The 15228-nt window shown below is 39.9% G+C and overlaps 1 protein-coding gene across 1 annotated transcript in view; it reads left to right on the top strand.

Moving 5' to 3' along the window:
• usta (uronyl 2-sulfotransferase a) overlaps positions 1-15228 on the top strand; it is a 54250-nt gene that overhangs the window by 34975 nt on the left and 4047 nt on the right. Inside the window, exons 3-5 of the mRNA XM_053337579.1 lie at positions 2520-2675; positions 10086-10165; positions 10265-10418. Coding sequence (XP_053193554.1) covers positions 2520-2675; positions 10086-10165; positions 10265-10418 — 390 coding nt within the window. The remainder of the gene's footprint in view (positions 1-2519; positions 2676-10085; positions 10166-10264; positions 10419-15228) is intronic.

Raw genomic sequence — 15228 nt, 5'->3', positions numbered from 1 at the left:
AAAATAAAGGAGAGAAAGTGGAATTGAGTGCATAAGAGAGAGGAAAGGTGCAGGATTACTCATCTTGAAGTCTGCTTGATATAGGTTCACCGGCATCAGAGCTGTAAATACCATAACAACAGCCTGACTCTTGAGAGTAGGAGGGCCCTGATCGGCAATGGTGAAAAAACAGCCCCGTTACATAATGCTTTTTTTTTTCTTTTTTCTTTTTTTTTTACACGTGGATCGACTATTGACAGAATCTCTTACTGGCAGACACCGTGAACATTTCTCACAGCATGCAACAGAAACCTAAAACCTTCAGAGTGGGAAGGACAATAGCAGACACTGAAAGGTTGCCCTTTCAATGCTGTCAATGCCAGTGGGAGATTTTGACTTTTGATGGCATCTCTGGTGTTATTTTTGTGTTACACAACGCCAGGCTGTTAGAGGTCTGACACAGTCATTTGTCATCATATCAGTGGGGAGTGGTGTCCTGCAAAACAGTGCATGTATTTCATCTGCCTCATTATTGTGATAAGCTGAGAGGTCTGTAGTTACTTGGCAAACAGTGAGGAATGTTGAACTGCTGTCCAAGAAAACCATCTACTATCTGCTCTAAATCTTTTCCTTAAACTGTGGGAAACATTGACCATTAATTTTTGTCAGCTTCTGGACACCAGCATTCTCTAATTATCAATATTTGTTTAAACAATATTGGACGTGTAAGTCAACAAATATACTGTACCTATAAATTGTTTTCCCAGCATGCCCTCCATCAACCTGGGGCAATTGTACCCACACAAGTCTTATTTACACATTGTGTCAAGCTACTGTAGGTTTATCTGTAATGATGCCCAGTAAAATGCTCTGACTCTGGGAAAAAAGAAACAAAGTAGTATGGGATTAATATAATGATGACCTGTCCTCAGTCTGACACTTCTCCAAGTACTTCCCCTCTTCCTTCTTCATTCCCCATCCTGTTGTTTCTTCCCCCGTCTTTCCACTGGGATCTGGCAAATATTCAGAGGGGCCCTCGCTGTTTTTGCTGAGCCTGTGCTTGGGTGGGACTGCCGCTTTTGGATAAGAAGGACAAAATTATCCAGTGTGCGTGTGGTCATGCTGAGATTTGTGGTGTGGAAACTACTGTCCAAAGCACCAGAGCTAAGAAAGCTGAGTTTAACTTAAAATTAAATAATCATTCGTCATAATGGAGAGAAGAAGAGAGAAGAACGAGAAGATTAGAGTTCAGACTTGTCATTCAGTCCATCAGCCAGATACAAAATTGGCCATTCAATACAGAAAGATAGTCTTTCATGAGTCAGACAACTAGCTGTAAACTAGTCAGTGCACTAGTAAATTCAGTCAGTCAGACTTGCTTCCTAACACACTGTTGTCAAATATCCAAGAAACACCCAGTGGGAAAGCACAATCACCATTCCAGACTGGGAATGCTGACAAGAATTTATCACTGCTGCATTTTTTCCTCACAGAAAGGCTTCATTTTGAAGTGATGAGGGAAAAGCCTTTCAAGGCAACATAGGATTGATCTTTTGTTTTTGTTTTTTTATGGTTGATCTCTATCAGCTTTATGAGAAATCTTCTAGATGTCTTTAAAGTGACATGTCTTCCTTTCTCCTGTTCTTCCCTTAATCCCTTTAACTGCATGGCCCCCATTTTCTGTCACTCATGTTCTCACTGGTAAATTTGCTTGGATAGACTTCATTTTTAAGGGGCCACTTGTTAAACCTCATGGGCCCCTAGGGATAATTGCCAAATTAGTGCATTCTTGCTGCCCTTGTGTTAAAATGAGTCTCATGTTCAATACACAAGTCCATACTCACCCTCATCCTCTTCCTTCCAGGTTTACTGTAAGAAGGCTGTTTTTCAAAGGAAAGCAACATTATACACTCTCACATCCTATTTTTCTTGAGTCACTGAATCATGCCTAAACTACTTGTTTAATTAGTGAGTCATGAGGTGTGTATGTGTGCAAGCTGTAACTTGTGTGTGTGTGTGTGTGTGTGTGTGTGTGTGTGTGTGTGTGTGTGTGTGTGTGTGTGTGTGTGTGTGTGTGTAGCGGAATTTCTGACTCATTGAGATCAGTGAAGGAATAAGCATGAGCAGAGAGGATGAAAGCATGCATTTGTGTTTTATATAGATGAAAAGGTTGTGGTTTCAGTCCCAAGCGGAGTAGATGTGAGAGGTGGATGTCAAAGGTCATAGAACAAGACGATAGAGAATATGGTTCATGCATTTCCTCATTTTGTTCATGTTTTCTGCTCTTGGTATCACTTTTCACACTTTAGGTCTTTTCCTTTTACCGCCCTCTAGGGCATAATTTGTAACTTTACTCCACTGGGTGCTGCTACTCCTGTGCTATAAATTACAACAGTAATATCTTGTCACACCTGTGAGAATGATTTGTTACTTAACACCCATGGAATAAAAACATATATATACAATTCAACAGCAAATTAATCTACTTATCACCTTCTTTGTCTTTCTCTTCCTTTGTGTGTGTGTTGGTTTGGTCACAGGTGCTGCCATTCCCCAGCCAGGTGGTTTACAACCGTGTGGGGAAGTGCGGCAGCAGGACGGTGGTCATATTACTGAGGCTACTGGCTGAAAAACACCAGTTCAACCTGGTCTCCTCTGACATCCACAATAAAACACGGCTCACTAAACATGAACAGGTAACAACATTATGGTGGAGTGGGGGAAGTAGGTTATTTCTGATGATCATTTATTCATTATGTGGCTGATATGAAAACTCCTTAAAAACACTTGTATGCACAAGGGGAGGTAAGTTGGCTGGGAAATGTATTAGAAAGAGGCCTTTCTCAGTGGCAACTTGGTGGTAGTTGCCAAGATAATAGAAAGCATATGTTGTGTATTTGTTCATTGTCTGTGCCCAAAATTCCCAGGCAGTTCTAGGATTGCAACCAGGACAAATCAGCTTGTTTGACTTTTCCAAACATTTTTATTATGAGGTATCTAGAGCAGTTAAGGAAGCCTGACATACTGTTACTGAGAAGGAAACAGAAATAGTAGTATATATACTTTGGTCAATATAATTGTGCTGTTAACATCAAGGAAATTAGACAATTCTGAAATGAACGTCTTTCTTTATTGTTTGGGCCCCTGCGGGACTCTGCGGTCTTCCTTTCCCACTTCAGAAACCACTGCATTATGCATTTATCATCTCTTCAACTTTGTTCAACCAGGCCTAAATAATCAAATTTTCTTGTAAACAGCCAGACTCAGACTAGCTGACGATTCAAATCCTTAAAGAAACAAACAATATCCCTAGTGAAGGTAACACTGTATGTGGAAAAGACGTAATTGATTTTACTGTGCTCTTCACTGTGTGGTTACAGTGAATTGTAACAGCAGCAGGAGCTCATTCAGTGTTTGTCTTTCATTCAGTGTGAGAACAAGGCAGAAGGATGTGGAATCTCCTTTCATTATTTCCTGGAATATCTCGAGGACACGAGTGTTGGCTTTACAGAGGAAAAACTGCTTTCGTTTAAAAACCGCAGCCTTTTGAGACAAGAAACGCTGGCATGTGCCAGTGAGAATGCCAATGCTAATGTGCATAAGGCATGTCTAAATGGCACAGATTTTTAGAGATTAAACACACAAAACCTTTTCTCTTGACTTTTTCCACTAGGCCCAGAAATGTTTTATTTACATACTTTAAATAAAAGATTTTCCTACTACGTGAAGAAAAGTTTGGCTGGGTGCTGTGTGTTTTGATCCGAACAGGACTGGAGGGTTCCAAAGTCAGCTCTAGTTTTGGCAGGATAACTCTGACCAGATGATTGGGGTTCAGGCACCTGTGTGAAACTAACAACTGTCATGGAGTGTCACTGAGCAACAATCCAGTGGCAGAGAGAGTGCTTAGACCTTTTACCTAAATAAAAATACCAATACAACAGTGTAAAAGTCCTGGAGTTGAAGTTTTACATTTGCAAATGTTCAAAAGTATTTACATACAGTATATTACAGGTAAAGTAATGCACAGTGTCTTATTTCAGTCATTCTATTACATACAGTACCTATCAAAAGTTTGGACACACCTTCCCATTTACCTGAATGAGAATGTGTGTCCAAACGTTTGACTGGTACTCAATATATGATATATAATTTTTTTAGATATTATTACTTATAACATATAAGCAGAATGTTGTTTCATGTTGGTTGAGGAGGAATTGATTTTAACTACTTTTTATGCTGTTAATTAATTTAATCTTTAACAAGGTATTATATCATATAAACTAATTTTATTTTATGTGTGTAAAATCTGCACATAAACATAGCAAATTCCTAAATGAATGCACTGGAATAAAAAATACAACATTTCCATACAACTTAAATGTAGTAAGGTGAAACATTAAAGTAATATAAAAAAGAAAGACTCAAATAAATTAAAAATATGTAAAAATTGTACCCTTATACAATGCTGGAGTGATTGTACATAATTATTTATGTAATACCACTCAGCTCTAGAGATCCTGCGCTGTAGCTTCCCCTGACCTTTGACCTTCCTTGGTGTGGGCTGGTGAAAAGAGAATATCCCGTCATACTGCAAGTCATTTATCCAAAGTAGCACTGATTGCAGCAGCATTTTTGATTCCTCAGAATCAGAGCAAGGCCAACCACATAGGCAGGTCTGTCAGTGACTTTTTCCTTTAACGCTATGACTTTTGTGGTCATTTGGATGACAAAGTGCTTTCATTGTGTGTTTGTGTGGGAGTATTGCAGCTATGAGTCACATCCTCACATTATGTTATTGACAGCGTCCTTTAGGAATAAGCTACTACTGCAAACCACATTTGAATGGTCAGCAGATGTTAAATATGTAAAGCCATTACTGACCGATTTGATGTTAATGTAAAGCCAATATTGAAATAGCTACTTGTTTACCCATTCATCAAATCCTGAAATTCTGGCTGTGCACACAGTGGCAGAACACCATTACACTCATTAATTCTCTAGACATAAAACATCTTTGTGAATGATCTCCAGCAAGAGAGTGTGCATTCCAGTGTCTGTGCAAGGGGGGTCTGCTAAAGAGTGTATGTCTGTGCTTGTGTTTGTGTGTGATTCTGTAAAGTGTGTCTCTGTCTTTGTGTGTCTGTTTGTATGTGTGCTTGTGTGTGTGTTGACTTGTGCAGATCCAGACTTGCCTAAGTTTAGAGATGCTGGTCTCATCAGTTGTGGTTCTGGCGCTGGACTGCAGATTTGGACCGTTTTCCTGCTGGCTCTCCCACATAGTCTGCTAATGGGTTTGCTGAGGGTTGATGCCCTGTGCGTGGGTTGCCAAAAAGTGAAGGTGCCTTATTCGTCTGGAACTTTGCAGAGCCTCTGCAGATTTTCAGCGTATAGTGACCCATCTGTCCCTTTCTGTACAGAGGGGGAACAGGCTCAGTGGGAGAGAGAGGTTTAAGACTTTTCCTGGAAAAAAGAGTTTAAAAACAGCCTTCCTTTTAAAAACCACCAGAAACAGAAAGATGGCATCTTTGGGAGTGTGTCTGCGTTCATGTGGGATCCTGTTTCCTCCCTCTTACCAAAAATGGTAACCAAAAGACAGATGCTCTACAGCCATGAAGCTTGTGTATCTGCATCACTTAGCCACAGATACGCAAACACTGAGAAGTGTCTGGCCTGGCTACAAGCATAAACTGTAAATAGTTATTCCCAAGTAGCATCTCAACAGCTATACTCAAAGCAAAACTTTGTTTATGGTCACTTAACCATCAACAGAATTGGATTAGACTAGGTGCTTGAAGAAGTGTCTGCATTATTTTTTTGGCTGCTGCTTTGATTTCATGCCAGCAGATATTTTAGTAAAATGGTGTATTATTATCCTTTTGAGACATTTTTTAATAAAAAATGGCCCATTGTATGATTGTACGATGGAAGATTTAGTCTTTTATGATAATAAACTAAATATCGTTGGGTTGTGGACTGTTAGTCAAGACAAAAGGATGTCACTTTGCACTTGGGAAATAGTGATGAACATTTTTCACCATTTTCATACATTTTACGGACCAAATGGCTAATCGATTCATCAAGAAAAAAAATTAACAGATTCATTGATAATTTTTGTCGGTTGCAGCCCTGAAAACTATATAAGGGAAGTTGTTGTGTTATATGTGGACAAGGGACCACATTTTCAAGGGTCCTCTTGTAGTCCTTTTCCTATACTGTCTGGCCTCTGCATTTGTCTATACAACAGGTGCACATTATTTAGACCCCGATTATTATTTTTTAAATTAGAGATCTAGAGGTGAAATAAATTGAATGTTGGGCAGCAGTCACAGCTTTCTGTGGTTTTGGCTCTTCCTACATTTCCCTTGATGAGCCCTGTGAGGACGCCACAGGGGCTCAGGAAAGGAGGGGGGGTAAGGGGTCGGGGGTTTCAGGTATGCCTGGAATCTCAGACTGTCCTCCACTTTCCCTCCATCTCCCTGCAGCTCTCCCTGCTAAATGAGAGGGGGTCTGGCCAGACAGACCAGTGGGGTGGGTCAGAAAGCACACACACATACACACACACACACTCACCAAATGTGCCAAATGAGTTCACGGTCTACACATTAACCTGAGGAGAAGGGCTTGGCAGTGGGGGAGGGAATGTCAGGGGTAAGCTTTGGGCTAATTGGTCTGGACTAATGACCAAGGGGGGCAGTTTTTGGAAAATAAACTTTTTCTATTTAATATGATTAACAGAGACAGAGCATTAAAAACTATGCAAGTGTAGAGTGCTGAAATACATCCTGGGCCATTAATGGAAGTTTTAAAATGTATTTTTATAGCAGGAGCAATTCACAGAGAGTGGAAGCAGAGTGGAGTGGAAATGTACTGAGTTTATAGAGAAGAGGGAGGGTGTGAAGCCTAAATCTGACTGGGCCCTCAGATTAACTGCCTTGTGTACATAAACAAATATACATATTACTGTTACTGTCCAAATAGTCTTGCTGTGACGTAACAGGTGCCTATGCATAGTTTCTAAGAGTAGCACATTCAAACAGCTCTTCAGCTGAGCAATGCTCTTTGTATGAAAGGTCTCCATATAAAGAGTGGTTCAGTCTTTAAAAACCTTCGTACCAAAATCAGTCAGTTATTACAGAGGAAAAAAGGGCTCCAATTTTACAAAAAGACTGACATCTTCTCCGACATTAATATTTAACTGATTTGTTTCATTTATTTAAAAGGTCATGCAGAGAAATCCAGCAGGCTCCCAGTTGTGGAAATGTTTTAAGTGTCCCTTCAGTAGGTGGTGTCCTCTTCCGCCCTACAGCTTTAGAGAAGTTCCTCCATTTATCCAGTGTTCCATTTCAGCACACTTATCTGAAAGTGGTTCAATAAAAGGTTATATAACCAGCATGCTTCCACACGCACTATAATTGTGATATTGATCGACTAGCAGACATTGCTCATGCTATAGTCAGGCTGTACTCTCACTGGCCCCAAGAAGCTGAAATGGAGAAATGCTGGACAAAAGGAAGTAGACTCAACATATGACTATCCCATTGAAAGTGTCATTGTATTATTATCTCGCTGAAGATCCCTTGCTGTGTCCAGATTCATCCCACTTTCTACGACTTCTGCACCAAGCCTGTTAATGGGTTCCCACACTCAAACTTCAATCTTTAATTATCACCAATAGCTGTACATCATACATGGAATCTTGTTGGATGTGTAGAGTTGTGGAAGGAGTCCGAGCCAGAAGATCCCATTTGGGTTCCTGTGAACTACTTCTTATTACCCCCAATTACAGCATTCAGGTCAGCTTTGAACTTTAATGGCTTCCACAAGATGCAGTGCTCTTTCTGTTGAATTCTACACCCGTATGCCTCTTTTACCCATTGATAGTGATTTTAATTATACACCCATAGTCTCCATCTTTGATTGAATCTTGAATCTTTGTGCTGTCCTTGGCTTTTGTGTTCCCAGCATGACAACAGAGGGACTCAGTGTGCAGTCTTCAGTGCATTATTCATTAGTGGTTACTGATTTCAATCTCCACTTTTCAACTAGTCATGTCCAAAATAATTTTTGCCCTGCTCTGCTCCACTTGTCTGTCTTGTCTTTATAATATTCCTTCCTGTCACCTGGCATTACCTTCTTTGCTGGCTAACTTCACCTCTGTCCAGAACTCTGACGAGTGAGGCGACGGAGGGGCAAAGCACACAGCCACCATTGTGTAGACACCTTTTTCAATTTACATTATTGATACCTCTGGCTTGGTGGTACATTCTATTGAGTACAATAGGTTGTGGGAAGCCAGTGAGGGATCAAGTCCTTGACTGTAATTCTGATGCCTGCTACTAGGATGAAACGATCTGAAATGTTACATATTATCACTGGCAGAAGAAAGAAAGTTGCCGGTGGTAACTGTCTAAATGTCCCCAGAATGACAGCAGACTGAGCAGTGACAATGGCTACAGTCCAGATTAATGGGTCTTAGGTCAGACAGGATATCCAAACTTGAGGTAACCTTTGTCTACTAGTTATTGGTTAATTCATGGACTAATTAAAAGGCCTCTGATCCCTGACACTCTCAGCATCTAGTATTTGGTATCTTTCAAGTTTTAATCAGTAGCCTGACAGAAGTTGACAAGAAAAGCTTGAATATTTTCAATTTAATGAGTTTACCTTAATTATCCTGCCCTTTTGTGTCAAAAAAAAAAATCCTGACAGTGTGTTAAATTTAGCAAGTATAGAAGTTGATTTATTTCAGATTTTTGACGTTTGACATTTTGGATAAACTCTCACATATTTCCAAGTAATTATTTATAAATATACAACCATAAACATCCTGATTCAGCTAATATAAACTATAAACTAATGGGGGCTCAGAGGCTATGGTTCTGTACAGTAGGTCCCTGCCACTAAATCTCAGTGTGATTTCTGAGAAGAGCTCATGACTATGACATCCCAGTAAATGGTAAATGTTAAATGGACTGTACTTATATAGCGCCTTTCTAGTCTTTACGACCACTCAAACCACTTTACATTACATCTCATTCACCCATTCACACACATTCATACACTGATGGCAGGGTGCCAACTTGCACATCAGGAGGAAGTTAACCATTCATTCTCATTCATACACCATTGGCGCAGCAACGGCCGTTCTACCACCTGAGCCACAGCCGCCCCGTGTTAATGTCATCAATACATGTGCCCAAAATTATTGCCAAGAAGCCAGCCATGACGTTGGTTCATTATTCTGTGTTTTTTTATTATTTTAGAATTGACATATTTTATGCTTCACTGCTGCAGAGGAATAACTTGCACAGTAACTAATTTCGTACATGCACGACTGGGATAAAATAGAGAATTACTCAAATATGGAGCCATTAATCTGAGAAATAAATAAGAATGAGGTTTCAGTTGCCTTCAGTCAAATGGATCTCTGGATCAACATTACTGTGATATTTCAAGTTTGTTTTGGCTACTTGTCTCACCGTACAGACCTGGACAGCCTTTGGGAAGTTGTTTTTTTTTACTTTTCATAACAGCAGACGAAGAAGAGAAGAAACTTGGAATGAGACCTTTAAAAATGTTGGCCTTCCTGTGCCAGAGACATGACAGAGGGGAAATGGTGATGAATATTGTGAGATGGATAAAACAATGATATTGCATTCTGAAACTGTGCAGTCAAGGGAGAGGTTGAAGCTGTGGTTTGCTGAGGTCAGTCTGCAGTGGAAGATTCTGCAAATGAAATTAAGGTGGCCCAAAAGCCAGATAAACACACAGCAACGCATATTTTAATATTCATGGTTATGTGCTCCAGTCAGACACTTATGATGACACTTCTTGGTTGTATTTGATATGAAGATGCTGTTGTGTGTTTATTTACAGAGGAAGCCTCTGCACTCAATTTCTACTAAAGCTCTTGTACACAGTGTCAGGAGCTTGCATGTGGTTTTGGTTATCTTCTATTAGTAATAATGACTGGGTTTCTACCATTACACTATGCACTGGCCTTAGGATTGAGATCTCTAGTCATCTGAGTTGATTATCCATATTTGTGGCAGATCATGTGTTTTACAATTAGATCTTTGTCAAATCAAATACGTGTTGTTTTTCAGGTGGATCTCATGAAGAACATCAGTAATATCCCTCAGCCATTCCTCTATACACGACATGTTCACTTCCTCAACTTTACCAGGTACAGTGAATACAGTAACTCTTTGTTTCATGACATATGTCTGTCCACAATGACCATTATGTGCATGTATTAACTTACATTTTGATTTGTCTTTGTTAGGTTTAGGATAGAGCAGCCTGTCTATATCAACATAATCAGGGACCCCATCAACCGGTTCCTTTCCAACTACTTCTTCCGTCGCTTTGGGGACTGGAGGGGTGAGCAGAACCACCTCATCCGTACTCCAGGAATGAAAGATGATGAGAGATACCTGGTGAGACCTTGTTGCTGCTTTAAATAAAAAAGAGCATGTTTGCTTGAACAGATTTATACATTTTAATGTCTGATGTGGTCTATTCTCACTTGAGATATATAATTAATACATACAGTAACAATTTTGAGAAAAATATTTTTTGGATGCTATGATGTGCTGTACTCCTGACTAACGGCAGCAGTAAGATGTCACAAATACATACATGTAAATGTGAGCTGCACTTTTCATCAAGGGGAACCACATCTGTCTATTTGCCAGTTAAAGTGTAAAAGTGCAGCCTCATGCTGTGAAGACAAGGGGCCTGTAGATTAATTAGTTGTAGTTTTGTGGTTAAAGTGATGCACCTGCCTTGGAGATGTGAACAGGGTCTGATTAGGAGGAATTCATTATCATTCATTACCTTTAGTAGCAGCGTGTCCTTCACCATCATGTGTCACAAAGAGACTGGGAGGCTCCACCACACAAGCGTCTCTTTTGTATCTTATTTCATTTTAAATAGTTTTAATTAATTTAATTTCAATGTAGCTTTGGAGGAGGCACAACATTTGCTTAACATATTGCTTCGATCCCAGAGAACCAGTGCACAATATAGAAGACTTTATAACTGTATTATTTGAAAGGTCAAACAAATACTGAATCATTTAGCCTCCTTCCCCTCTGTCTGCCTTTCATCTCCGTCCCAGTGCCCACAAGCCCATTTACTCTCATATGGACATTAGCTAAATCAGTGCCACGGATGTTTATGGTTTGAAATACTAATGCGTTTGCAGTATTTGACAGTTATTTTATGACCGAGTCAGTGGCTTACCAATGACTGTGCTTTAAATCTGTATCTCTTTTGATCTCAAGCCTGGTGGCTTAATAATTTTAACAAACATGAACTGAAATGTCTTATACTGATTTTTTATTCTGGTATGATCATGATGTGCTCTATAGTTAGAGGCATGTACACTCAGAATAGTTATACATGTCATACTGTACAGACGCAAATCTTTGCTAACGTCATACAGTGAATCAGTGATGACACTGTTGTATTTTTCATCATAAGTGACTTCCGCATTCATTCATTCACTAAATAACCGATTAGTGACATATCTTGTGCAAGCCATATCCTCTTGGGTTTGCGATCTCTGTTTGTTATTACTTTGAGACAAATAGTAACTTCCTAAATTTTTCAATGCAAGAAGCTATTAAAACTACATTCAGCTCACTTTGAAGTTATTGTACATGTGGTGTTGCTAGAGGGAGGAAGGCAAATTGTAAGGCCTCGGCAGCCTGATGCTAACCCAATATTTAAATGTGACCATGATTCCAATTAGAGAGCCGATTTAGTATAACCACATCAGAACTTGGTATCATACATCTGCCTTGCAGAGTTGTTTACCCCTGTAGCACCATACGAAGACATCACATATTTTACTTTAAAGTAAGGCTCCATTTTGATCCTCACTTTAATTTTCAAGTTGCCATTTTTTGATCTCTGTGTGAGTTTTACACAGTGGAGGAGCTACTTAAAAATAGTTTGACTGTTGAAATACACTTTCAGTCTGAGGCTGCACAGTACAGTCAGCAGTCTTTGTGCAGATATTGGGCCAGCTAATGTGGAGTTGGAATTCCCCTTACATCTCAAACAACTTCATTTAGGATTAGGGGGTAGGAAAAAACAAGAAACTTTTCTGCAATAAAAACAGGTCAAAATAATGATCATATCAACACTTGTTCAATGTTGAATGGCAAATCAATATCAAGTAATGGACGCAGGCATCATTTGTGCCAAAGTCTTCCTAACTGTCAGAGCCCCTGAGAGCTCATAAGGCCATATCTCCAGCCGTACTGAGAGGCTAACAGGAGGAGTGAATGTCATTCTGGCTTGAGTCTGACTGGGTGTAATTAAGTATTGCAGTGCTTTCCCTGGAGTTTTTGACCATGTGAGTTGAGTTATTAAAGTATGCAGACCACGGGGGCCCCTTGCTAGAGTTAAAGGAGAGGACGAGGCTGTGTTGCTGTAGACTGGCTTACCTGTGTGTGTGTGTGTGTGTGTGTGTGTGTGTGTGTGTGTCTGTGTGTGTGTGTGTGTGTGTGTGTGTACTCTACCATACTTATAAGGACCAAGAATTAAAATCCTATGTTTATCAATGCTCTTTTTTTAGTTTAGGGTTAGTTTTGGTTGTTGAAAATGAATGTTTTACATAAAGTGTATTGAATTGTAGATCTTTTCCTCTTCCCTTTCACTTTTACCTTACATAACGCCCCGAAACCTGAGATTCATATGGTCTCACTTACTTTCTAGAAATATTAAAAACTGCTTTTTTGTTGGATTCTGCATGTTGGTTTGTTCCAAATAGTTGTTAGTTGGATAAATTGACCACATATTGGTAATCTTAATTGTTACTTTTAAAAAATATTAGAACTTATTAAAGTGATATATTTACAGTCGAAATGCATTCTGGGATATTTACTTCAGCGGTCCTCAGCCAACCAATGGTGTAAGTTCATCAGTCAGTCAAGGACATTCATGTTTCTTGGGCTTTGCCTCGCTGTTGTGGTCCAGCCAACAAATTACTCGAAAAGTAAGGAATAATAAGAATGCAGCTTTTATTCTTAGCACTGATTTTTGTTGCCATTGTATTACTTAATTTATTGTGAGTATCCAAAATAAGGCTTAAAATTAATGTCCAATGTGTTAGAGAGAGAGGTTTGGGGCTCAGAGATGAATGTCCTCACAAGTATAGCATTTCAAACACGTGTATTTATCAGCATGAGTGCCCTACTATGTCAACACTCGGAGTTGAGACTAGTCTTGCATATATCCCCTACCTGGTGTGCATTAGCCCTGCCTGCCCTGCACTGGGTGTATATGAGAGGTGTCAATGAAAGAACACTGTCAGTTTGCTAGCCGAGGCCGAGGGAACCTGATGCACGTGTTACTGAGACATTCCTGTGGTCGGCTTGGATTTTCCACCAGTCCCCACACCCCTTTTTGCACTCACATACACTGCACTATACAAAGGCATGCACTGGACATTGGGTGCATAGTGTACAGTACACAGGCCTCAGCACATGCATACACGCACGAGATTGAGCACATAATGAACATGGACTGTCACTTAAGACTCTAATTATGAGCTTTTATTTGAAATAACATGAGCTTTAAAAAGCCAACTTTGATGTAGTTGACAGCCTGATAGACATGTGAGTATACGTGCCTTTAAAATGTCAAAGAAGTAATTCCGTGTCACAACTTAACCCAAAGAGCACAGATTCGTTCCCACAGTGCAAAATACTGATCTATCAGGTAAGATTCCCACGGCCAGTAAAAACCTCCTGCTGTCAGTTAATCTCATATTTACAATGACACATACACACTTTCAAACAAGTGTGCACATAAAGAAAGAACTCTTCTGGCGTCAATCATGCCCGAGCATGCCTTGACTTTAGTAACAGTTAGGTGGTGTATCTGTCACAGGAGTGATTGCCTGAGGTTCAACCAACACATGCAGTTCACTGGCCATATCTATTAGGTGGCGTTTAAGCTAGCATGTGTGTTTTTCAAGGCACAGAAAAGAAACCTTATGTTGATTTTAGACACATTTCTGTTTGCAACTAACCTGACATTTTCTATACTGCCTGGATGCACTTCAAAGAGTTTAAAACAAAGAATAATCAGTTTAAATGTGTTTTGACCCAGGTGTACCACTCCCACGATCTGTGATCAAAACTGAGACAAACTGTCCCATGGGAAAGGTTTCCATCATCACTTACTCCTGATTTAATTCATGCAAACATTCCATTCAGAGAAAAGGGAGGCCATTTGACAGATTAAGCTCTGTTTTGCTACAGTTTCTGTGACTGCTCAGTTAGCTTAATCCACAGTGAGAATAGGAACAACGAGCCCGAGTGTGCACACAGGAGCTCTCTTCGAAATACTAATGGGTTTTCTAAAGAGAGTATTGTCTGTCCACTGTGTGTGTGTTTTTGTGTGTGCGTATTTGATTGTGTGCAGTTGTATATAAATGAGTTGTGGCTGGATTCCCAGAGGTCCCCTTAATGTTGAGGCATGAGGGCCCTGTATCAAGTGTCGGAGCAAAGTGGAGGAGGGACTTCCTGGCAATAAGCCATGTGTGTCGGTGTAATGGCGTCACACATGCCACTTCCTGTCCGCCTTTCTTTCTCTGTTTGTCTCGGGCTCCCACTTGTATTTTTTTTACTTTTTTTGTTCTTTATTTGGCTCATGATGATTTTCTTGAGAGCCTTGGTGCTGCTCTGCTTTAGGCTAATTGTAGAAAAACCCTGTTAGGAGTCTGTTCTCATTACACAGCTAGTGTAGAAGTTTGGGTTTGGGTTGCATTGGAGTTCAAGTTAGTTCATGTCTCCTTTCTTTTGAAATCTCTGCACATGATTTATAGTTTTTCCCACATACTATGATGCCAAAATATTTTCTTTGAAAGGAGGAAACACTTTTCGTAGATAGGAAACTGTAGATTGGAGAGAAAGAAGATATTCTCATAATTAATAACACTGGGTGTACTGTCACTATCATTTCTGACATGACAAAAGAACAGCGAGCAACAAATAAAACATAAGAAGAACAACCACTTGTTGCTGAAATTATGTATCAAAGAAAAGAAGGGCCAACTAATCACTAGTCCGGGCACAACACCCACACTAACAATAGTACAATGCTGAACTCTATTCTAAAGGTTCCTCCAAGACTTTACTGTGGTTTCTTTGAAGAGCGTTCCAGTGGTTTGCTTCACTGATCACCAATAAGTCCTGTTGCTGGTACATAGTGCAGCTCAGAGCAGTCAGT

Source organism: Scomber japonicus, chromosome 17, assembly GCF_027409825.1.
Source record: "Scomber japonicus isolate fScoJap1 chromosome 17, fScoJap1.pri, whole genome shotgun sequence".
NCBI classification, from domain to species: domain Eukaryota; kingdom Metazoa; phylum Chordata; class Actinopteri; order Scombriformes; family Scombridae; genus Scomber; species Scomber japonicus.
Note: the sequence above shows the minus strand (reverse complement) of the source record. Positions and strands in the feature narration are given on the sequence as shown.